Source organism: Erythranthe guttata, chromosome 14, assembly GCF_056151865.1.
Source record: "Erythranthe guttata isolate IM_541 chromosome 14, IM_541, whole genome shotgun sequence".
Taxonomy (NCBI): Eukaryota; Viridiplantae; Streptophyta; class Magnoliopsida; order Lamiales; family Phrymaceae; genus Erythranthe; species Erythranthe guttata.
The window spans coordinates 4392345-4417246 of record NC_142546.1 but is presented as its reverse complement, the minus strand read 5'-3'; the positions used below and the strand labels follow the sequence as shown (position 1 = coordinate 4417246).

Sequence of the window (24902 nt, the reverse complement as noted above, 5' to 3'; positions counted from 1 at the left end):
AGCGCGGGATCCTCAGCCTCGTCGTCGCCATGGTCTCCGCCGTGGATTTTCAGAAGTTGTTCGTGATTTAGGCCATGGTGGTGGCGGAGAGTGGAGATAGAGGTCTGAGATCTAAATATTGAGAAGAGAAGCGGAAGAAACAACACAAAGGGAAAAAAATGTTGGAAATGTAATAAAAAAATTAGGGTTAAAATAGTTATAATCAAATAAGGGTAATTTGGAATTATGATAATATTATTTGACTCGAATATTAGCTAAATGAGTTTTCTCTAATTATTTTTTGAAAAGGGGTTTTCTTTAACTTCATTTTAGGGTAAATTACACCCACACCCCAGAGGTATGCTTAAATAACTTTAAGGTCCCTGTGGTATCGATAATTACACTGACCCCCTTGAAACGTAGTTATAAACTCTAATGGAATAATGCATGGTTTCAGGAAGTGGTAGAGACAATAAAGAGTTATGAGTGATTTAAGAAATATTGGGGGAGCCATGTCACCCCATAACTCCCCATAACTCTATGTTATCTCCACTAGTAGTTAAAAGCAATGTTTTGAAAACCGGACCGGACATTGAACCGGCTAGTCAACTGGGTCACGGTCGAACCGGTTCAACCGGGGTCCAACCGGGTTTTTGAATATTTTTTATTTTGAATTATTTGTGAATAATTATAATATTATTATCTTTAAAAAAATATAATTTAATAAATTTATTCGTCATAAAAATTCAATACAATAATATTAAGCTAATTTTGAATTAATTTATTGAACATCTACAAAAAAGAAATAATTTAATTAACTAAATTTATTAATATATTTAAATAGTTTTTATTTATACCTATATTCTGTTTTTTTTTTCATATATGATTAATTCCTCTCTCTCTCAAAACAGACACATCACAAACTCCAAAGCACCCCAGCCACCTACCCCACGCCAAATTCTTTTTCTTTTCCTCCTCCATCTCGTCTTCTTCTTTCTTCAACCATTGTAGAACTTATATCCAGATCGGAGCAACAGCCCTTCGTCTATTTCAGCGGCAAACTTGACTGACTTTTCTTTTTTTCTTGTTTCTCTATCATCTTGCTAATCAGATCTATATACATTTTTTTTAAACTCAGTCAGATCTATAAATTAATTGTCTTAAAATTTCAGTTAGTGACGAAACCCGGGTTTTTTCCGGTTCGGGATATTCCGGTTCAACCGACGGTTTTCCGGGTCGTTCGCCTTCCGACCGGTTTTTTGGAGCATCCGAGTTTTCATGCTTAACCGGACCGGACTGGCTTCCGGTTCCCGGTTGAACCGGTCGGACCGGCCGGTCCGGTCCGGTTTTAAAAACATTGGTTAAAAGTAATAGTCCATTAGAACCCTATCAGAATAATGTATCCAAAGTATTATCCTATTAGAGTTTCTAACTACGTTTCAGGGGGTAAATGTAATTATCGATACTACAGAGACCTTAAAATTATTTAAGCATACATCAGGAATGTGGGTGTAATTTTCCTTTCATTTTATAGATTGGGGTTTCTTGCTAATTTTTCCATTAAGATATTCTTAACATTAAAGTTTAAACCCAACCTAACCCCTATAAAGAAAACTTAATTAATTATCTACTCAATATAATCCTAAATTTCTACTAATTCAAAATACAGTTAAACTTCTATAAATTAATACAGTTTGGACCATCAAAATTCCATTAATTTAGCGAAATATTAACTTATCGATAAATTAATAATTATTAATTTATACATTAATTAATAATTTATTAATTTATGAAATTATTTTTATTATTATTTTCAATAAATACATATTTTTTTAATTTTTTTACGTGTATATTATTCATTTACCATTAGTTCAATGCACTACAAAGCCCGTTTCACGAACAGAAGCTCTTTAAAGCAGCAATGGTGAACAATTTATGTTGAGCTATGAGAAGACTATATCGAAAGTTCTAACCATGTTAAGCAAAGTCAGGGACGAGATTGATGGTAATGTGAACTTCAACAAGAAACAAACGACAATTAAATTATATTGCATTAAGCATTTATAGATGTATAAAATATGTACTGTACCATGTAATTTAAGAATTATTTTTATGCATTATTAATTTATATATTATATGGGGCTTTTTAAATTTTTTGAATGTGTATTATCTTATAAATTTAGCGAATTATTAATTTAGCACGTTGTCCCCGAGTCGGGACCGGGTGGATAAAATTAAAAAAAAAATGAAGAAAACAATAAAATCTCTCAATCTAGTCCACACATCAAATTTCACCTAATTTCTCCCGACCACAACCTTTTAGATTCTCTTTTGCGCAATAAAAGGGCTCCTTTCATGAAAAGGAAAACGAATTTCACATTGATCCAAATTTTCATAATTGGGGATTTTTATTCTATACTACTTTTTTTTCGAATTGAAATCCCCGATTTGCGATTTCACCTTTTGTTTTGTTCTTCCCGTTGAAGTTTCCCCTTTCAGGAAAGGAAATCACGTTGACCCCAATTTTTCGTTTTAGTTTTTTTTTTTTGTTTGATTTCTACACAGTTCATACCAGAGGAGAAAAAGGAATACCTGAATTGGTTCATCTGCTGCTACCGATGTGATTCAGACTAGCTTTTAGCTTTTAGATGTAAATATACAGCATACCGTGTTGTTACAGATTGATAAATTCCTCCATAGTTGTGTGAATCTGTAATTTTAGATAGTTCGAGAGATGAAGCAAGCAAAGAAGAAGAACAAATCGAGGGTTTCTAGAAAGGGTAATACTGAAAATCACGCCCAAACCGCTGATCAGAAGGAGCAGAGGGCTTTGAAGAATTTGCTGGAGGTTTTCGTCACTTTGTCGGTGGAGGAAGTTTCTTCAGCATACAGAGAAGCCAAAGGGGACGAAAGCAAGGCTGCGGAGATACTTGCGAAGGTCGAAGCGATGGAGGATCTGAGCACGACTTGCTCGAGCTCTAGTGGGAATTACGATGTGGGTTCGAGCTCCAGTTCGAATGCGTCGGATGTGTTTGGTTACGAGTTTAAGCAGAAGAACAAGTCGAAGAAAGTCGTTGCGTCCGCGGGCACTGTGTCTGCGATGTTGGGGAAGGACTACGTGAGGTCTGTCTCGAAGAAGGGTTCGTCGAAACTGAAGGGTTTTCATGAGGAGAGTTGGAGCAAGGAGGAAGCTGAACAGTTCTTGTGCTCCATGCTTGGTGATGACTGTGAATTAAGCTTGGCTTTAGTTAGTGATGTATTGTGTACGTTGCCTCTTATCTTATTTTACGGTTTTCCATATCATTATTTGAGCTTGCTATTCTTGGATTTCTTTATTTATTTACTTGGGGGTGGGGTAGCTTTATGCATTTTCTAATATGAGATTCTTGATATAAACATTACAGTAAATTTAGATGGGTAAAGGTATTAAAAATTTGAGCCGAAGATATATAACGGAGGGTCTATGTTATTTTGGAAACAGGAATGTATTAAGTACCTTATTATATCCTAGGGTTGCTTCCATTGAATAATTACTAATTAAAGTGTAAAAAAGAAATCGACGATGTTTGATTAGAACGAAAAATGCACAATTTCACAGGGTTGTAGATGGTAAACTTGTATTGAATTCTATGTGGTGGATAGTTCTGGGCTTTTTGTGACTTGAGATCGTCTTTACTTTTTGCAGGTCAATGCGGATATAACATAGATAATGTAAGGGCACTAATATTTCTTCTTCCTTTTTATTTTAATTGTTATGTTGTAGAAACTACATGAGCTTTGGCGTGTTGCTAGTTTAAGGTTTTTATCTTGTGGCTGCTCGAACTCTTTCGAATGAATATTAGTATTATATCCATTCATCTAAGATTGTCAAAGCACACCATTTAAAATGATCAAGGTGTTTATAGAGCAATATGTGTTGTCCTTTTTCCTATCATTTATAGCTTCTGTTTGCATTGAAAGACCTTTAGTTTGCCAAATAAATAACACGAGAAGAGATTTTGACGAATACTGATAAAGATAAAAGCCTGGCTCTTGGGAAACTATACGTATGAGCGCATTATTAAGCTGTAATATGATCATGTGAGGAAAAAATAATCAAATGAAAAAAAATCCCCTAGACGAGACGGACGGCAACAGAGCTTAATTAACTGTAACTATTGATTATCCTATCAAAAGTACTGCTGCTACATTTACATTAATGGTTATATAAAATACTTAGTTTTATGTTCGCTCCTTTATGAGTGGGCTACGGCTGTTGATTGTTAGTGTGCCTGAACTCAAATTGGTTTTGATCATGGAAATTTTTCGTTTCACTTTAGGATTTTGTTTTATCAGTTTTTGATTTAGATTTCGGTTTATACTGAGTTATAGGTTCCTTGTTTAGGAGTAGCAATGATGAATTATTAACTAGAATTTGTGTTTTGCATGTTATGGGCGTAAAAAAAGTATTACAACTTGTATCTGCTATGTTTCATTTGTTAAAATATATGTTATATTAGTATTAAAGTGATGCATAGACTTTCTACAGTTTTGTTTTCCTTTTTTATGTTTCTCCTTTTTCTACAGTTCATAGAGATTAGAGAAACTACCGTGTTTTCCTTCTAAAGATGTTGGAAAGAGAGGACCTAAGTTTCAATTATTTATTTGGCTTTTGACGCATTTATTTTCCAGGCTTTAGATGCATTGCTTGAATTATCAGCTTCCTCAAAAGAGCAAGGCAGTGGCTATTTTGACTGTACTAGGAGAGAAGATGCTCAGTATCTTCGTGAATCAAATGACATGGTATGCTACATATAATGAGCTTAGATGTTTGCCAGTGTGTGATGGAATATCCTTAAAACCTTTTTAATTGTCTTTGCTATTGTTTTCGAGTTTTGTTGTGCTACTGGTCTAGTGTGCATACTATCTTGCTTCCTGGAGCATAACATGCCAATGGTCTGGATAGGTCACTATTGCATTATGAAACTGATATCTCTCGAAATCCAAAATGGGGAATATGATATTATAAATTGTAATTTTTAGAAATTAATACTATTATTGGAGCATCACTCACATCCCTCTGGCATCATGTGTTTTAAGCTCATTAGTTTGACTTTCAAATATTTTCCCTTGATAATTTTTTTAATGAATCCCATATTTTTATCTTAATTAGACCAAGAGTTTGGCATTTTTTGGATTGTCTTGTCGTACATGTGCAATTGTGGTTACTATTAGGAGTTGTATGTGGATGAAGTTATAGAACAATGTGGACCATTAGGCCCCTAGTGCCACATGTTGGTGATCTTAATCTTCGTTACTTGATGACAAAATCCCATCGTGTTTATTAGATATAACCACTGAACAAAGTATGTTAGAAGCATTAGGCTTTTTTGGCTGTAATCAGCTATCTCCATTTTTCATTTTTTTATCAACTTATTTTTCCGTTATTTATTCTTCACATGTTAGCTGTTCTTGAATTCAGCTTTGTGATTGGTACGCCAAAAGTTGATCTGAAACTACACCGTACGAGTTTTGGGGCATGTATTGGTACCATAGCACTTGATTGCTCTTTTCTCTTTTCCTGTTTTGGCTTCAAGGTGCATTTAGAAATAAACATGTAAATCAAAATGAAACGATTTTACTTTGAACTAGTGCTAATTATAATGGATTGTCGAAGCTAATTTCCTTCAGTAATAAATATCTTACTTATGTTATTGTTGTCTTGCAGCTTGTTGACAGAATATCTGACTCAAATTTTTGGTCGTCGGATGTCGAACTTCAAGACAATATATGGTTTACACGAAACAGGTAAGGTTCTCTTCTTGGTGATTCAGTCCTTCCTCTCAATGTGAAGCACACGTATAAAGCATCTTCTTGGTTTTCTAGGATGTCAAACAAAGAGATTGTTTGTTTTTTCCATTAAACCAAAAAAAACCATTAGCCTTATTCCCCTTTTCTATAGGAGAAAATGGAATGCACCCTTTCCTTAAGATAATACCCTTTCAACACCCCACATACTGAATATTTTTTTGCTCCACTGGTTTTAGAAGGAATGGGGAACAAAATTTAATTTATTCCAAGTTTATTAAAAATGGGTAACTTGATGTTTAGTAAATCGAGGACTAACAAAGTGGTTCAAGGGCACTCTGTGTTTATGAATAATGATAATGACTAAAAAATAATTAGAAAAATCTGCGAAAAAGGTCAATTTCTTCCCAATTGAGGCTAAGTGAAATATAGAAAGAATTTGGACTGTTAATGGTGGAATAGACCTTTCACTTCAGGTAAAATGTTTTTTGAAGATTTACCACGTTGTTTTAAAATATTCTGTGCTACTGACTGATTTGTACATGAGACTTCTACTGTATTATTGATACTTAATTTCGTAGATGGCCCTTCACTTCTTTTGGCTTATTTTCAGATAATACTTTGACTTTGTTGAAGAACGAAAATTGGTCTAAATTACAATTTTCGGCTGTTACTGAACAGAAACCAAAATAGGCTCATTGAACATACAATTATCACCAGAAAGCGGACAATATTTGTTTCATACGATTGTTTAATCTGATGCTTTCATAGTTAGTGTCATCAATTTGGTCAAGACAGGTTGCTGCTAAAATTTGGATATTGAATGATTTTATGAACACAATCCATCATTCCATCTAACTAAATAAGAAAAATGACAGAATGAAGTAAATATTTTCTATGATGTGTATGTTCAACTAATATACATTGAACATACTGTATATCTCAGTTTAAGTATACTGAAACTGAGAGGCACTCTAAGTTGTGATATTTGCAATACTGTATCTCTTACTCTAGGATACTATAGAATTGAAGTATACCCGAGAAATTTAAATAGATATATTGTTTTTATTGCTTCAGGAATCCTTCAAAAATTTCCGAATCCACTGAATCTCACCCATCGACAGAGACAGGGAACATGGAGTCAGAACTTCCTCACAAGGTGTTGGAATCCTTATTTAATATGCCTAGTCCCAAGTCTACTGAACATCAATCGAACACCATGAACTGGAAAAATGTCGTAAAAAAATTGACATCCCTGGGTCAAAGACTTGAACCTGATAACAATGGAAAAGGGCAGCTTAGTCATGGTACTTATTCTGATGTATCTTTACTTAACTTATTTTCTCTTGTGAAAACTTTAATTGTGCTGATTCCTATGTTGACACTTCAATCTTTGGTGCTTCTATTGCGTCAGTTTTACCTTCTGCCTCTATCTTGAACATTTAAGCTAATGACAGGCATGAGTTCATGCATGTAATTCAATATTTTCTGATAAAAGAGAACGCCAAGTCATAATTTCGTGTTTTGTGATATAGAATTTGAAGTTTTCATCTTAATCGAATGATCTTACAAATTGAAAACTGTCATTTTACTTCTGGAACGCGTCTAATAAACCCGTGCTTTGTACTTTTATGTTTCTGTGTAGAACATTTGCTGCTACTACAACTTTTTTTATTCTTCTAATGTTGGAACTGATACTGGGAGTTTGTTGGTTTAATGTGCGTGTGAATATTAGAAAACTGCCTCTATCTTAATTGAATCATATGAGCGTCATTTACAATGGTTCTCCTTGTAGTTTGTTTTTTATGCTTCTCGTTTCATCCACACCCAGTTTCTGGGCTTGTGTAATACGACGTGCCATATCTAACTGATTGTTTATTTAACTTATCTCAAATGTGTAGCTAATGGAGATGAATATCATGTGCTCAGAGGAGCTGCACAGCAGCACTGGGATTCAATGAAATCGTACTATCAGAAGGTAGTTTCTCTGCGAACGTTGTTTAGTTTGTAGACCAAGTATAAGATAATACTTTTGGTATTCCGTTGGGATATTGTAAGTCTGAATAAAGCTGATTTTTCTGCAGGCTTCGACAGCGTACACAACTGGTGAGAAAGAATATGCATCTTTCCTTTCTGAGCAGGTATTTTTCTAGAGATGAGTTCTCGAGTTTCTGTTATCTTCTATCACATGTTAAGTGATGTTATGAACGCATTCTATATTTATTCATGCGGTTCTGATATGTAAACCCAGGGCCTAGGGGTCGGGGTTGCAAATAATTCGTCCTTCTAATTTAAGATGCAAATTAGTTTTTTAATTCTGCACTGGTACAAACTTACAGCACATTCCTTCATCCACGTTTTGATGTTCCCAGATCGTCTCAGAAATGCCTTCAAATAATACTGTCTCCTAAATTAATTTATTATCAAACATACTTCTAGTTTTACTGGTTGGAATTCTCCCATACTTCAGATCAGAATCTATATTTGAGTTCTTTTGAATGGGAGAAAAAGACTCGGGGATATGTATAAGACAAGGAAATTATAATATTCCTTTTTGATGTCTGAAGGCGTGTTCGATCGTAATTTAGAGCCCAGGATTGTCTTAGATTGTAAATCTTTTATATAAAAAAATGGCTTCCCCAAAGATAGTTTACGTTGCTTGACTAAGTAAATGATGCTTTCCGTTGTTTTCTGTATTGTTTTTGTATTAACGACCCCGTGTAGGTAATTGTTACCCTTGTGATTTCTCTTGAAGAAATTTGTTTTCTGTGATTGTCTTAATTGCTGCATGCTTCTCTTACTTTCGGATTACCTTTTGTCTGATATAATATATTATATATTATCGCTCTCAGAAATCTTTGAGTTCACAAGACGGAACGAACATAATTACTCGGTTAAACTTAATTTGACGTAGCAATACTAATGACATAATCTCTGAATTGTTGCAGGGGAGGTTAAAGAGTAAAATGGCTCGAGAGGCAGACGAAAAGGCAAGCCAGAATATATTTACTGCTAGGTGGGTGTTGCATATTGAGAATTAACCGAAGCCAAATATAGTCAATAATCTTTTGTGCTCTCGCACCTATCTCTTAAACTGCAGAAACAAAAGTATAGAAAACATGATAACGATTGATCTCCATGGACAACATATTAAACAAGGAATGAAGCTATTGAAGCTCCATCTTCTCTTTGGAGCATTCGTGCAATGTAAGAATCTGTGCCATTTTCGACTGGATTTTATACTATTTCAGAATCTAATATATTTGAAGGATGTTTTCTTTTCTTGACGCGGAAAATGTAGCTGTGCGATCATTTAGGGTTATCACTGGATGTGGGAGCCATGGTGTTGGCAGGTCAAAGCTGAAAAACTCGGTAAGGTTTACTTTTTTTTTTTCCACCGTCACATTAGAATTGGTAATTTTTCTCCATGTATGAGTGCAAATGATGCTGGTGTCTAGAAGGATTCTTTTAGCACCTTGGCTCCCGTTTTTTATTTTTTTATTTTTTTTTATTTTTTTTTAATCTTTTCCAAACAATGAATTACAAATTTGATTATCTCTTGATTAGCCGTAATAGAGCTTCCTTGGATAAATTAATATAATAGGATTTCAAATCCTCCGCCGTCAATTTGAACTGGTTTTTAAGTTATTGTGGACTTGTGGTTGATTTGAAATTCGCTTGTTATGGTGTCATTTGAAATCATTCAATCCAAACACGGCCTAAACTTTAACTCGTTGAATTTCGTTTTAATAGACAAATTTGTTTCACAAATGCAGGTTATTAATCTTCTAAAGAAAGAAGGTATAGCGTATTCCGAAGAGAACAGTGGAACACTTCTCATACGTCTCGACGGACAGACGGATTTCAGCTTCTTAGATACTGGCAGTGACAGTGAATAATAGCCTTTTAGCGCAAAGAGTCGATTTACCCCTTTTTTTTGTCTTGCTGTAAGAATTTCGTGAAAGCATTTGTTATTAGCTGAAGATTGTAGCTGTAATAACATATCTTAGATTAATGCTGATCATTGGTAGGTTTCTAATTCCGACTTCTTGGCGGAAGGTAGACAAATTGTTGGCGGTAAAGGTAGAGAGCACAGTTACATACATGATGTATGTATGTATATTTATTTACAACTTGTAAGAGAGGAACTTGTTTCCTTATTATATGCCAACTGAGTTGATGGTTGTAAAGTTGTAAACAATCTTTTGATGTCTGGATAGATTTATGGGGTGTTTATTTCCATGGTTATTTAGTAGGGTAAATTACGAACACCTCCCGAGAGAAGGCTAAATTACAGAATAGCCCCTTTTGTTTTTGAAATTTTATTCACCCCTCTCAAACTCATGTTGTATCAGTTTTTTTTAAAGAGAACGAGTAAAATGTCTAAATTGCATGAGAAAAAAGGAAAGAGTTAAAAAATAGAAAATTTAAATTATGTACTCCCTAAAGCATGTCTAAATTTAAAAAAACCTTTTTTTGTTTGTAAAATTACATTTGCCCAATCAAACTAATAAACAGTAGAACCTTAATAAATTAATAACCTCGTTTAGATAATATATTTTTTCCGGTCCATGTTTAGGGACAACAATGCTTAATTGATAAGATAATACACATTTAAAAATTTTAAGAAGCCCCATTTAATGTATAAATTAATAATACATAAAAATAATTCTGAAATTACACAGTAATATACATATTTTATAGATCTATGAAGACTTAATAAAAAATGATTTAATTGTCGTTTGTTCTTTGTTGAAGTTCATATTACTATCAATCTCGTCTCTCACTTTTCTTAACATGGTTAGAACTTTTGATATAGTTTTTTCATAACCCCACAAAAAAATGTTCAATTGCCGCTTTAAGAGTTTCCGTTCAAGAAACGCGATCTATAGTACATTGAATTAATGGTACAATAAACAATATATACTGCTTTAAGAGCTCCCGTTTGAGAAACGCGCTCTATAGTACATTGAACTAATGGTACAATAAACAATATATATGTAAAAAAAATTAAAAAAAATGTATTCGTCGAAAAAAAAATCATAAAATTAAAATAAACTAATGTATAAACTAATAATTACTAATTTTCGATAAGTTATTATTTTGGCGAAATTAATAATTGATTTATAGATATTTGAATATCGTTAATTTTTTTTTTTGTAATTTAACTTTACTTGGAGGAGAGGAGGTGTCCTCAATTAACTAATAAAAAGAATAATAATATATAACAACTGAAATTTTCATATTAATGTTTAAAATTTTTAATTTTTAATTTTCAATAAATGCAACCGCCATCGGCCAAGGTGATGTTCACCGCCTATTTGAACGGATCTTGTACAGTTTCCTAATTAACCTTCCCCTTCGTCTCACAGTAGACAATGGAATCCTCCTCTCAGATCTCCGATGGCACCGCCGTAAATCCCAGCGAAATCCACGGCGGAGAAGAAGAAGAAGAAGAAGAAGAAACAGAGTCGATCTGCGACTCGGAGGCGTGGGAAATCCTGAGCAAGAGCTTTGCGGAGGTCCAATCGCTGCTTGATCGGAACCGCCGCCTGATCCGGCAGGTCAACGACAACCACCGCTCCAAAATCCCCCATAATTTGGCCGTCAACGTCAAATTGATCCGCGAGATTAACTCCAATATCTCCACACTCGCCGCCCTTTACTCCAACCTCTCCGCCAATTTCTCCACCGTCGTTCGCCGGCGGCTCTCTGCCGGAAAATGAACATCGAGTAATTAATTTCCTCCACTCTACTCTGTCTTAAAAATAAATTAGATTTCAGCCATTTGATTTTTCTAAATAAAAAAATAATTGAGTTTTGTTGTGTTGGTTGATTTGTTAGCTAGTGAATCTATTTATGTAAATTTACTGCATGAATTTTGAATATCGTCGTGTAGTTTAGTTCTACGTGTGCTTAGTGAATGTTTATTTAATTTCGAATGATGAAATTTTTACCATCAAATTTCTCAATTCACCATAAAAAATACATGAAATATTACAAACACTCTTTGATTTTTACTCCATCGCTCTTCCTTATAATTTATTTCTAACTTTTTTCAATGAAATATTTATTATAAGATATTTAAACTTGTATACAGTGGCGGAGCCAGGAATTCGAGACAGGGTAGGCTTAACATTAACGGGGGTTCGGGGGCAGCGCCCCCGATTTTTTTTTTTTTGATTCATTCACATAAAAATATAGCACAAAATAACTACAAATTTATAAACTTAAACTAATATAAGCTATATTAAATTACTTGGGTTGGTGGGTGGGCTTAACATTGACGGGGGTTCGGGGGCAGCGCCCCCGATTTTTTTTTTATTCATTAACATAAAATAGCATAAAATAACCACAAATTATAAACTTCAACTAATATAACATAAATTTTTTGATATATAAACTAAACTAAATTACTTGGGTGGGCTAAATTAAACTATTTGGGAGGCTAATTATATATAGATATAATATATAGTATAAACTTTTAAATAATGAGAGTGGGCTGGAGCCCACCCTTGCCAAAGGGTGGCTCCGCCACTGCTTGTATATCAAATGACCTGCAGGTTATGTAATTTCTTTTTTAGGAAACGAAATTATACTATTTCAAACTGGCCAATTATGGAGGAAGTTCAAGACCTTTCATAAAAGCACTCTTAAATTATTTTCCCAAGAACATGAATTCCTCCTGCTCTTTTGACATTCGAAGATGTTTTTATCTGACAAAAGTATTGTTCACTTAAGGTGGATAGGGTGGAATTTTGTGGTAAAAATGCCAATGAAAAGTTTTGAAGTTTTTTATAAATATTCTAGGGCAAATTACGGCAAACACCAAATTATGAAAAACCCCTCTTGTTTGGGTAGTTACAGCCACCCCTGATTTTAAATATTTTACATAAAATTTATCTAATTCAATTATTTAGCGAACCAAACCATATACGATATGAAATGTTGGCGTACCGAAATTTCGGTTTTGTTTTACCGATTTGACATTCCTAAATTTATCTCAGGAGGGGTCTTTTCGTAAGATTATTATAGTTGAGGGGTGGCTGTAATTACCCAAACAAAATGGTTTTTTTTGTAATTTGACCATAATTTAGGGGTGGCCGTAATTTGCCCAATATTCTAATTAGTTTAGTGTCGGATGGTTTATGAATTTGTACATAATATAGCAAGTTGGTCATCCCGTTATTTGTTTATCACATCTAATCTCCATCTCTCCACAAATCTCGCCACCAACTTTCCTAGTATCTCGAAAATCCATTTCATCGTTTTTCTCTTGATCTCCAAAAACTGCAACAATGGCTTCACGTTTAGTGTAAGAAAATTTGCATATTTTCGGACAAAAATTTCTTCTCGTCAGAGCAAACAACATACATATATTGGTTCAACGCATCACACAAGCTTTTACGGTAAAAAAATGACGAGTTTAGTGATTTTTCTCTATTCAGCCATTTTACTTACATCAATTAAGCTTTCGCCACACAACTAATACTGTATGCGCCATAGTAGATTTAATAAGTGAAAATGACAAAATCCAATTTGCATAATAGTTGATTTAGCAAAATGGAAATGTCAAAATCCACTAACCACAATAGTGGATTTACTAAAGAAAATGACAAAAACCACTCTAAGCAAAATAGTGGATTTAATAATGGAAATGTTAAAATCCACTATGTGCAATAGTGGATTTGACTTTGCCGTCATCAGCGACAACTCCGATACGGACGAGAGCAAGGTTGTAAAAAGTGATACTCGGGTCAGAGGCGGTTAGGCACCGACCCACGATTAATCGGTGCGGCGGTGATTAATCGTGATAAATCGGAAATAAATTGGTTTTTAAAATTTAATATTATATACTTTTAGATATAATTTATAAATACTCAAAACATATATAAAAAGATATTTAAACATAATTATGTCTCCATCATATATCTTATATATAAAAGAAGGAACGCTGGACAACCCTAAAAAAAACCCTAATGATATTTTTGTAATTATTTATTTTTTATATTTTTTCTCTACTAATTTTTAACTATAATTTTTAACAATTATCAAAATTAAAACTAACCCGTGAAGAATCCTACCTTATTGCTACTTATGTAATTATTTATTTTTAATATTTTTTCTGTACTAATTTTTTAACTATAATTTTCAACAATTATTGATCTCCTAATTTTCATCAATATATCTCAAATCTTAAGAGATAAAGCTAGAAATTCAATATGAATAATACTACTGTTAGAGAATATTATATTATAGAACTCTTGTAATATTAGGATTCTAGTATGATTGAGTTACCTAGATTAGTTAGGATTTAGTTACCTAGTTAAACTCTATTACCTTGCATTATTTCTCTATATATATTCCATGTAATCAACCCATAACATAATGGGGGGTTTCTATTATATCACGTATTATTATTTCTCTCTTTCTCCTATTCTATTCTTCTGGTATCAGAGCACCTGGTTTAGGTTTTTTAACCTAGCCGCCTTTCTCTTCTCCATGGCGGTGAAAACCTAGCCGCCTTTCTTCTCCATGGCGGTGACCACCCAATTTTCTCCCTCCCACGGTGGTGGTACTCTAATATTTTTTTCTTTTTCTATCTTTTCCATGCACATCACCCGAATTTTCTCCCTCCCCCGGTGGTGCATCTTCTTTATCTTTTCTGTTCTTCTTCTTCTCCATGGCCTATGGCCTAAAACCTAGCCGCCGCCTCTCTTCTTCTCCATGGCCGGCTACCACCGAACCATTTCTCTCCCTCTCGGCGGTGGTACTCTTCTCTCTATTTTTCTTTTTCTATCTTTTCTATGAACACCGTTTCGACTGCGGGGGCGTGTTAGAGAATATTATATTATAGAACTCTTGTAATATTAGGATTCTAGTATGATTGAGTTACCTAGATTAGTTAGGATTTAGTTACCTAGTTAAACTCTATTACCTTGCAACTACATTATTAAATTTTACTATGTTAGTATACTATATTTTCTTATTATGTATTAAATTGATTATTTATTTTTCACTATTTAAATAATATCCCGTGCATCGCACGGGGGAAAATGCTAGTATAACTTAATAACATAATAAAAGTTTAATATTAATAAGGTCATAATACATAAATTCCTTATAAATTATAAATAAAAAGGCAAGTTTTTTGAATTTGAATTTATTCTTAACATTCCTACATACATCATTATGTTATTTAATAATAAAAGTTAATATAAACAAAATAAATTATAAACTCATTTTTCTAAATTCCAACTTTTATTTTGAAAAAAAAAGCTGATTTTGATCGATTTTTGGCCGATTTTTGCCACCGAAGTTTGACCCGCCTTCAAGGTTTGACCACCTCATACCGCCTAAAACCGTCTCACACGCAAAATCCGATTTTTCAAACCTTTACACTAAAATTGTAAAGGTTTTGGACTGTCTCCACTTCAGAGACCGATTAATCAGCCGCATAGGTCTTTTTAGAACACTCATTGTGAGTACGAGATCCAAAACCCACGGACGAGGACGTTGATCACGAGTTTGTCTGCGGCGAGAGGGTAGCGCAGGTGCTATGGCGTAAAAGAGTGAGCTTTCTAGAGATGAAGATGAATATCAGAATTGAGAAATGAAAATCAGATTTGTGGAATATCAATGTTACGTTAAAAGTAAGATAATTAAAGAAAAGATAAAGAGTATTTAATTCTCAATTACACGTCTAACTACAAATTAAGGGTATAACAGTAAAGCCCAAAAAAAATATTAGTCAAATACGTTTTGAATTTTGCTTAAAAACTAAATAATTTTTTTTTTGTTTAATGAAGGAACCTGCAGCCAGCCAATCATATAGGTATACTGGGTAAACCTACACCCTTGTATAATAGGTTGCAAACCATACGAGAAACGTAAACCACACTAGACTAGCTTGCAAACCATACAAGAGATGTAAACCACACTACACTAATTGCGAAGCTCGACCTAGTGACCATCGGCAAGAGAACTTGAATTTTAATCAATTGACACAGAACCACTTACTCCAACCGTTAGGCCATCCCTTACCGGACACTAAATATTTTTTGGGGCCAACTATAACACCACCTTTCTAATGGGGGGTTTGACAAATTTTCCCCATAATAAATGGCTATTGATGAACGTATTTATACGATTAATAATTAACTATTTTTAACTCGTGATGTCTACACTCTACAGAATTACCCATTATTAACTCATTATACAATATACCATTTAGTATTTGAGGGCAAAATGGGTTGTATTTCATCTCTTCAACAAGTTTAATAATGAGGGTTATTTCTATGCTACACCAGGTGAAGGTTACACCGGGTGATTTTTCACCGTTGATCTACACACACCAATGTGGGTGTGTGTGTGTGTGTTTGTGTGTATATGAATGGTAAAGATTTACCCGGTGTATTTCACCCGGTGTAGCATAGTATAAGCCCGTAATGAGCATAAATGGCCCTATAGTTCCGATGTAGTATAAAAATATTAAGAAACGTAATACATTCATCCTTTTAAAGTAGGTGAGTTTAACGTGCCAAGCTTCTTAATTTCGGGTTCCTTCATGCTCAAATCTTTACGGGGGTTCATTCCCGACCCAATTACGAATCAAAAAAAATATTTCTTTTGACTTGTGAATCTCGAATTCGATCAAAATACTTCAATTGAACTTGTGAGGATAATCATTTCTGAATATAATTCTGGAGATGAAGATACACATCGTATACGAAAAATAGCTCTAGCTTAACTCATATCTATCATGTATCTTGCCATCCCATTACTACACTATTCCTTCATACCAATCAAACCAAATGAGTTCTTATATTTAAAAAAAAAAACACGTCAATGTCAAATTTGCGACACGATTCTCGACTGTTGAATTTGGCGACGTAATGTCAGTTTATAATTAAAAATCTCATCCTAGTTATGGTAATCAAGAAAAAAAGAGAGATTACTGAAGAACATGTAATAATGCGCTGAGGCGGATTACAAGGGGAGTTCGCCACTGTCAGAAATGACAACTTTGGATTTCGGTGTTCCGTTCTGTGTCCCTTCGGCTTCCATCTTATACACCACATCCATTCCAGACAATACCTTCCCGAATACGACATGACGCCCATCCAACCTGTACATACATCATCAACAACAAATCTCGTTTAAAAAAAAAAAAAACGATATGGTACAAGTTCATTGATATCGTCTTTTTATGAAGCAACAAACCAACTTCGGTTCTTGAATAAAAAATTCATCGATATTTAAAATTTACCAGCTGGTTGTCACAGTTGTGATGAAGAATTGGGAACCGTTTGTGTCGGGACCAGAATTTGCCATCGACAGAAGCCCTGAAAATTAGACACGCAGGTCGTTGACAAAAATAGCAACTCAGTTTTAATAGTCGGTTAAATTTAAACTTTAAAACTTAATTAGCTTCGATGAACAGAAAAATGTTCTCCTACTTCTCCTTTATTTTTACAATTTTCGTTTTATTTTTCGTCATATAAAGAAAATACGCATTGCCATTATTGACGTACCAGGTCCTGTGTGCTTGATCTTGAAATTTTCATCGGCAAATTTCTCCCCGTAAACAGATTCTCCGCCTCTTCCATCACCTAGAGTAAAGTCACCCCCTTGGATCATGAAGCTCGGTATAATCCTGTGGAATTTGCTACCCTTGTAATGCAGAGGTTTTCCTTGCCCTCCGATTCCATGCTCCCCTATATTTACGTACAATTATTATTGTGTAATTCAAACACGGAATGGTGGTTTAAAAAAGAAACACGGGAAAAAGTTCTATACCTGTGCACAGAGCTCTAAAATTTTCTGCAAGAAAATCAGTTATAAAAAAGTTAGTGGTTTAAAAGAGATGTGTGGATTGTATACCATTCATACCAGCTGTCTTAGGAACGGTTTTTCCAAATAGACCCATCGTAATGCGACCTAAAATAGACATATTCCCGTGTTAAGTGAAATGAAAAGAAAAATTAAAACAATTATCTAAGAGGGCAGAGGCGATGAGATAAAAATGTATAATAATTGTCGAGAGATTGAAATAACGAAATCATGATCACTCCCACTCGGATTTCAGGTTGTGTTAAAATATTACCAGCAGGTTTTCCATCAATCTCGACATCAAAGAAGACTTTGTGAGTCACTTCTTTTAAGTTTTCCTTTGATTTTTTCGCCTGCAGCAGGAGAAGGAATAACAATGGTCCTTTATTAAACACGAAAAATTCAATAAACCATCTATGCTGAAGGAGAGGCAGGCTATCAAATTTTACATCACAATTCACAGATCAAAACGCGAAAATGTAAAATAATAAATTAAGACCTCGTTTGGTTGCCAAAATAAGATTAACCAAAAATAATTTAATGAAATTCGATTGGAAGGTCCAATAAAAAAAATATGTCAAGTCGTGATAACATAATATTCGCCGGTCGACACGACAAGTTATTGGGATACCAAACATCAAACAAAGTCCGATTATTTAGTTAATCAAGGCTAATCTCCCCAAACCAAACGAGGCCTAAAGATCTGTAATTATCGGATCAGAAATAAGAAATACGACAATTCGGAAGGTGAAATTTCAAATTTTTTTTTTCCTATTTGCAGGTTCATCATGCTCACAACATTCATTACCCAGAAAAAATAAAAAAAAACAAAATTGATTATTTGTGAAATTAAATCGAATGAAATAACAAACGAGGATAATAATTAGATGAGAAGAAGAAACCTGATTGGGAACTATGGATAGAAGGAAGAGAGAGAGAATGAAAAGGAGATGCAGTCTGGTTATTGTCGCCATTTTCGTTTCTTCGACTGATGAATAATTATTATTTTGCTGAAAGTTTCGATCTTGAAAAGGGTTTGGGGTTTGTTTTTGTTGCTTTTTTTTTTTTCTATGATGGCCAATGGAGGGTTGACACGTAGTCATTTTGATGTAATTTTTGACCGAAAAACGAAAAAAGAAATTCCCTATTAACATAATGAGTTTTTGTATTATAATATTTAATATAGTTGATTAATAAATTAAATTTACTGGATTTTTGGATTATGGCTTTGAATTATATAATAAGGATTGGAGTGATAATAATTTGATTAAAAAGATTGAGAATTATTCGAATAGGGACACGATATTAATACCAATGTCATATTTAACTTTGATACTCATGTTTTAATTTCAATTTTTGTTTTTTTGTTTTTGTTTTTGTTTTTTGAGAGCAAATATTTGGAGATTTCATTACCGCAAAGAATTAATGTGTATAACTTGGAGAATAAAATTCGACAAGACTTTAAATAAAATTCTCGTTCATACGAAAGTCTAGCAATTTCATGAGCTGCTCGGTTTGACAAAAATTAAAAGATTCAAAAATTTGTGCTAATTCGTTCGTGAGCCCATCTCTCCCACTATAGAGGCAACAATTATGTTTGAATCACCTTCCAATACAACTTGATTTCAATCGTGGTCCCGAGTAAACTCTAATGCTTCATAAGCTGACACAACCACCGGCGAAGTTGTTTCTAGGAGACGAGAGCATCCATTAGAGAACAAACCAAGACAACTACCATCAGCAGACCTCGGTATACCTCCTAAATCACAACCATGTTCAGCCGAGTATAATTATGCATCGATTTTTATTTTAACCTCCTCTCATGAAGGGGCTTTCCATCTAGATTGTTACTTTCTCATAGAAAGACAAAGTTTCCAATGAAGAACCTCAGAGATAGACTCGCGCATATTTGTGATGAATTTCAATTATATTGACTAAAACATGATACATGCTAGTAGCTCAACTCGTGTGATGCAAAAAAAAAATATATTGTTATTTAAAATTTGAACTACAGTTTTATGTATTACTATAAAATACCCATGTAAAATTTGATGGAGAAGAAGGGAGAAATATCATCCGTACAATATTTAAAATAAGCTAACCAGAAAAATAATTAAATTCTATATCATCTAAAAATAGTGCAATTGACACCCTCCTAGTTGAAAAATAGTATGGAATTGTGGGTGAAAATTGATGAAACTTTTAAATAAATATTCGCAAAAGTATAGATTCATGTGTACGTTTACTGAATGCCGAATGGATAGTTATTATACAGATCTATGGTGCAAAATCACCCCATGTTTTTCACCAGATGTAGCATCTCATATACCATACATTAACAAGATAACCAAACAATCAAAAACTGGACAACACTTCATTTCACTCATAAATAACCTGCATTTAATTTTCTGTATATTATATAAACAAAGCACCAAACCCAAAACCAGGATTTAAATGCAAGAAAGAAAAATGGAAAGAAAAAAAAAAACACTCGTTCTCCCAAAGAAAGCCTGCAAGAACAAATCACAAAGCCTCTCCATCACAACCATAATTACTAAAACAGCAAGAATACAATATTATATATTCATAAAATCTCGAACCGCATAAGAAGCCTAACAGAATTCAGCTTCTCTCCTTTACGGTCAAAAAGAGGAACCGCACGTATTCCCGACTTCAACTCCGAAACGGGAAGGCATGTTTGGCCTGCAAAATCATCCTTTTCGGACATATCATACTCGTGCACTTCAATTCGTAATAAAGCCAACTCAGGCACAGTCAATGGGAATGTAAACTCTTCACCCCAAACAGGAGTCCAATCATCCTCTTTTTTCTTCGTCTTTTTCATTATTTCATCTGCCGGTGCACCAGCTATGCCAACCTGTATTCCACGAAAAAAAAAAATTAATTGTGATTTTTAGATCTTTTTAAATAACATTTATTACATCTTTGGGGTACAAAAGTAATTCAATCAAACTTACCCTCGTGTAGAAATCGGGCGGTGAATATGAATCGAAGTGAGTTTGCTTAAAAGCCATATGCCATCCGTCGCCCATGTATACTTTAACCTATAATACAATTAGTGATTTTTAGATGAGAAATACAATATTTGAAAGTACACATGATCAAAAGCCTTTTGTTGACACGGTTATTTACCTTTAGAGTTTTTTTGACTAGTGACTTCGTTTTAGGATCGAAGACTTTGTTATTTGAATCAATGTTCATAAGAAAATCGGGCTTCTTCACATAACCGCAGCCTCCGTTTGATCTGAACATTCCTTGCATCAACCACAGATATCTACCGTAACCCTATCATTTCCACCACCGCCAAGTAACGTTACTCGAAAACCAGAGAAATGGGATTACATGATTTACACTAAAAGTTCAAAAAACACACTCTGCTGTTGAATCTGAAATTCGAGATTTTTTTTCAAACCTGCATATTGAATGCAACCATTTGGGCTCCGTGCAACCAACCAACTTGCGGCTTGTAGTTTGACGAGTTAAACCGAGTTCCCTTAGGATATACTCTAAGAATATTCTTCTGTGTGAACCTATTGAAACAATTTTTCATTCATTAAAAATACCCCGTAAAAAGAAATATATATTTAAAAAAAAAAAACTAATTAGAGAAAGATACCTGACAATGTGTGTTCCGTGAGATTGAGCAGCCTTTTCAAGAGCTTGCTCACTAAGACTTAATCGCCTCACTTTATCTGGTTCTACTTTAAGAGCTTCCATAATCCCGCCTTTCGGTTTTCCCGCATGAATAGCTATAAGTCGTTTGTATTCAGGTGCTTCAGTATCAGAATCTTCTTCATTGTTTTCGTTCAGATCCGTAAGCTCATTATCCGACTGCAAAAAAACGATAAACGAGAGATTTACCACGCAAAAAACAGAGGTGTTTATAATACAGAAGAAGTTCATTTCATTTCATTTCATTTATACCGTACCGTTGTATCTTCGTCGTCTTGATCAGCAGTAAGGCTTGAAGGCTCGTTTCCCCACACATCTTCATTGAAGTCTTTCCGCTTTATATGAATATTCTCGGTATCCTTAATTGACTGGGCTTCGAGGTACTCCCTTGGAGGTTTTGTGGAAATAATTACGCGGTATTTCAACTCTTCCGGTGAAGGAAATTCTTTTAAGCAATCCGATTCGGGGTAGAAAAGCATCTTGCCAAATACTTGGGAGAGCATCTATAATAAAGAATACAAATGTGAATAATTTTAATTTATATAAAAAAAAAAAGATAGAACAGAGTCGTATAATGAAATTACCTGAGCGACTTTAGCTTGTAGGCCGGAGTTTAGGTGATCTTCGAGTGTTATTATGACAGGGTACGGAGAAGCGGAAAAGGCGTGCTCCTTTATTGATTTTAAGCATCTTATGAGTTCCACTGGTGTTGTCACAGTTCTGTGTTAATGAGTGATACAAAAGTCGAACAAAATCAATGAGCCAGCATTTTGTTTGAATAGTGATTCAAATGAACGAAAAAGGGCGAATCTCTATACGTAGGCCGATTTTGTTTTGTTCTTCTTACATGAAATGAATGTGGAAGCAAGTTTATTACAAACACTCTACCACCAGGCAACTAACTTCAGAAGAATGACACAATTCGAAAGTAAATTACAAGTTTACTAGGGACAATACAGTGGGGAAATTTCAGCTAGTTTTGTGCATCGTTTCGTCTATAACATTCTACCGTTTGAAACATAATTTTCTTTCGTTTTTGCTCAATCGTCCTAGTTATGCATAAATAGCTGATGAAATTTCAATGTTAAGCAGAAGAAATTGACTTGACAGCTACAAATGCAATTGTATTTGGATTTATAACGGGCAAACACGAGATCTCTGAACCCCTGTGTACCTGTAAATTGCTAAACAGACATTATGTACTGTGCTAAGTGCAACTTGCAAAATAACAACGGCCCTCAATTTCTTAGTTTGTGTAAACCTACACTGTATCAAAGTCTCGAATATGAAATCTCTAAAAATCAAGTTGCTATAGCCGAAACCCAAGCCAGAGGAAACACCTTCATCAAGTGGCTCCATATTTATAACTTCTGTGTTCATCGCTACTAACTTGTTCTGGCATTCAGGATTGACTCGTACATAGGTCCCAAAACGAACTCTAGTTAATCAAGATTGAGCCACAAAAACTTGTTTGAGCTCAACTTGTTGCTCATTACTTAATTATAAAAACCTACGTCAATTGATTACCGTAATAATAAACAATAAGCAAATGCGAAACGTCACAAATACTATTATAGCTCAAATCCCGTTCGCCTCACCTAAAACTTATTCATGCTCAACGAGTCGTCAGCAAATTCATGATATTTATCAAGCTCAATAGAAAACCCGAACCGAGTTTGTACCATGTGTAGTTACGCCTTCATTCAATTCATAAAAGCCCCTCACCACTCAGTAGATTTCAGATCATTCATTTGTGATACATGAATTCATTATAATCGAAGAAGAGACTAGAATTCAATTAAAACGTTGATAAATTTCGTGTACCTTCCATGAAGAACATGCACATCGTCCTTTGTAGAATTAGGCCAGATATCGAGCTCTATTACCCTCACTCCCTTCTTCAGTGCCTTTATAACCGGTACATCGCTGCAGTCGCTTGTAAGCTGATTTCCGGTCAGGTAAGAGTTATGCCCCGTGAATATGTAATAATGAGACAACGGAGCTTCCATATCTTGGTGAACCTGTAACCACACTACACTCGATTAGCTTTACCGATTTGAACATGTTGTTCTCGTAAATGTTTCACGGCATAGCATATTACCACGATTTACACACACACACACACACACACACACACACAATTAGTGTCTTCATCACAAAAAGACAGAGAAATTGTTTCACGATCCCCAAACAATTCAGTGTTCAGTCACTCGCAGCAAACTGTACAGGTGCACAGGGTAAACCTACACTCTCTTATAATAGCTTGTAAACCATACGAGAGACATAAACCACACTGGACTAACCATATGTTACAAGTTCCACCTAGCAACTGTTGGCAGGAGGATTCGATCACATGTTCACTTGCTCCAACCGCTAAGCCATCCCTTACGGGATTCAGTCACCTTTTTTTTTTCCGACTTTATCTTGTGTGGATTCAATAAAGCAAAAATATGACCATTTCTTTTTTTTCCATCAAAAATTAGAAATAGAAGAAACCAAACCAGAAAATTCTATTGAAAGAAATATCTAATTAAACCATCTCGAAAAAAAATATTAATTAATTAGTTTCCTGATAGTGTACCTTATAGTGGATTGGGGGATTAAGGTCGGCGGAGAAGAGGTAGTGGTGGAAATCTTCGAGGGTTAGCGCGTGGCGCGCAAACTTGGTAATGTGGTGTCGTTTCTGGAGGATCTGCTGCAACACGTCCTCCGCCGCGGCGGCGGCGGCGTCGTCCGATTCGCCCTGAGCCTCGACCAGGAACCTCCGCAGATGATCCGCCGTCATGTGGGTCCCACCGTCGGCGTACTTACCGAACGCCTCCTTCACGTCATCCGGCGGCTCCGCCTCCGTCACCCTGAACTTCCGCGTGAAGCACATACACACTCTGTAACTCCCCATAATTAGATCTCTCTCTCTCTCCTCTCTCTCTATCTCTCTCTCGTACACACACAGTGCAGTGTGTATATAGCAGTTGAGTGTATTTTTTTTTTGATATTGAAAAACAAAAAATGGATTTTAGTGTTTGTTTTTAAAAAAAGGTAGTGGGGGGTGGGGGGGCCGAGGTGTTGGTTTCAAATCGATCGCCATAACTTTTCTTTTCCATTTTTTCCGAAACGGCAAAACAGATTGAAACGGCTATGAAGAAACTTAAATGTAACAAGTCTTAGTACCGACGGAGCTGAAATTCGGAGAAGATCGTTTTCAGTATTAATGGAAGTATAGTCTGCAAATACAGATACGCACGTGTGTGTTTCATGTGTAGGTAAGCACGGAGTTGGACAAAAGCGTCACTCTTTTTCCTCTCGGAATTGCTTTTTGCGGTTTGAAAATTGCTATTTGCGGTTTCTAACAAAACCCTCCAAAAAAAACACTCTATTTCACTAAAACTCCAAAACTTTCCAAAAACACCCCCCAAAACGCGTAAACGCCCAACTTGGGCGCCCATTCATGCAGTGCACGCCCAAGTTGGGCGTGCAAGCTGCATTTGGGCGCCCGGGTTGGGCGTCCAGTGCAAAAATTTTTTTTTTTTTTTTTTTTTTTTTAAATGTTCGAACGCCCAAGATGGGCGCCCAAGGCGTGTACGAACGCCCGGAACGGGCGTTCGTACACG

At 34.9% G+C, this 24902-nt stretch overlaps 4 protein-coding genes across 4 annotated transcripts; 2 read left to right on the top strand and 2 right to left on the bottom strand.

The window, feature by feature from the left end:
* The first annotated feature begins 2193 nt into the window (after positions 1–2193).
* On the top strand, positions 2194–10006 carry LOC105959735 (smr (Small MutS Related) domain-containing protein). The gene is made up of 11 exons (XM_012983877.2): positions 2194–3242; positions 3665–3690; positions 4651–4761; positions 5687–5766; positions 6844–7073; positions 7668–7744; positions 7851–7907; positions 8715–8782; positions 8867–8973; positions 9068–9138; positions 9543–10006. The coding sequence occupies exons 1-11, from the start codon at positions 2714–2716 to the stop codon at positions 9663–9665; spliced, it is 1479 nt and encodes a 492-aa protein (XP_012839331.1). The 5' UTR covers positions 2194–2713; the 3' UTR covers positions 9666–10006.
* Positions 10007–11046: 1040 nt separating this feature from the next.
* LOC105959754 (protein EARLY FLOWERING 4) lies at positions 11047–11701 on the top strand. Its single transcript, XM_012983900.2, has one exon. It carries the CDS (start codon positions 11145–11147, stop codon positions 11490–11492), a length of 348 nt encoding a protein of 115 aa, XP_012839354.2. The 5' UTR covers positions 11047–11144; the 3' UTR covers positions 11493–11701.
* A 4860-nt stretch (positions 11702–16561) lies between these two features.
* On the bottom strand, positions 16562–18668 carry ROC7 (rotamase CYP 7). Its single transcript, XM_012983888.2, has 7 exons — positions 18501–18668; positions 17873–17951; positions 17659–17706; positions 17566–17589; positions 17301–17483; positions 17036–17111; positions 16562–16894 (listed from the first exon to the last, which is right to left on the bottom strand). Exons 1-7 carry the CDS (start codon positions 18570–18572, stop codon positions 16756–16758), a joined length of 621 nt encoding a protein of 206 aa, XP_012839342.2. The 5' UTR covers positions 18573–18668; the 3' UTR covers positions 16562–16755.
* Positions 18669–19961: 1293 nt separating this feature from the next.
* LOC105959727 (phosphoinositide phospholipase C 4) lies at positions 19962–24557 on the bottom strand. Its single transcript, XM_012983864.2, has 9 exons — positions 23873–24557; positions 23116–23312; positions 21876–22011; positions 21549–21794; positions 21236–21450; positions 21032–21149; positions 20752–20904; positions 20577–20663; positions 19962–20476 (listed from the first exon to the last, which is right to left on the bottom strand). Exons 1-9 carry the CDS (start codon positions 24188–24190, stop codon positions 20183–20185), a joined length of 1764 nt encoding a protein of 587 aa, XP_012839318.1. The 5' UTR covers positions 24191–24557; the 3' UTR covers positions 19962–20182.
* Positions 24558–24902: the final 345 nt, after the last annotated feature.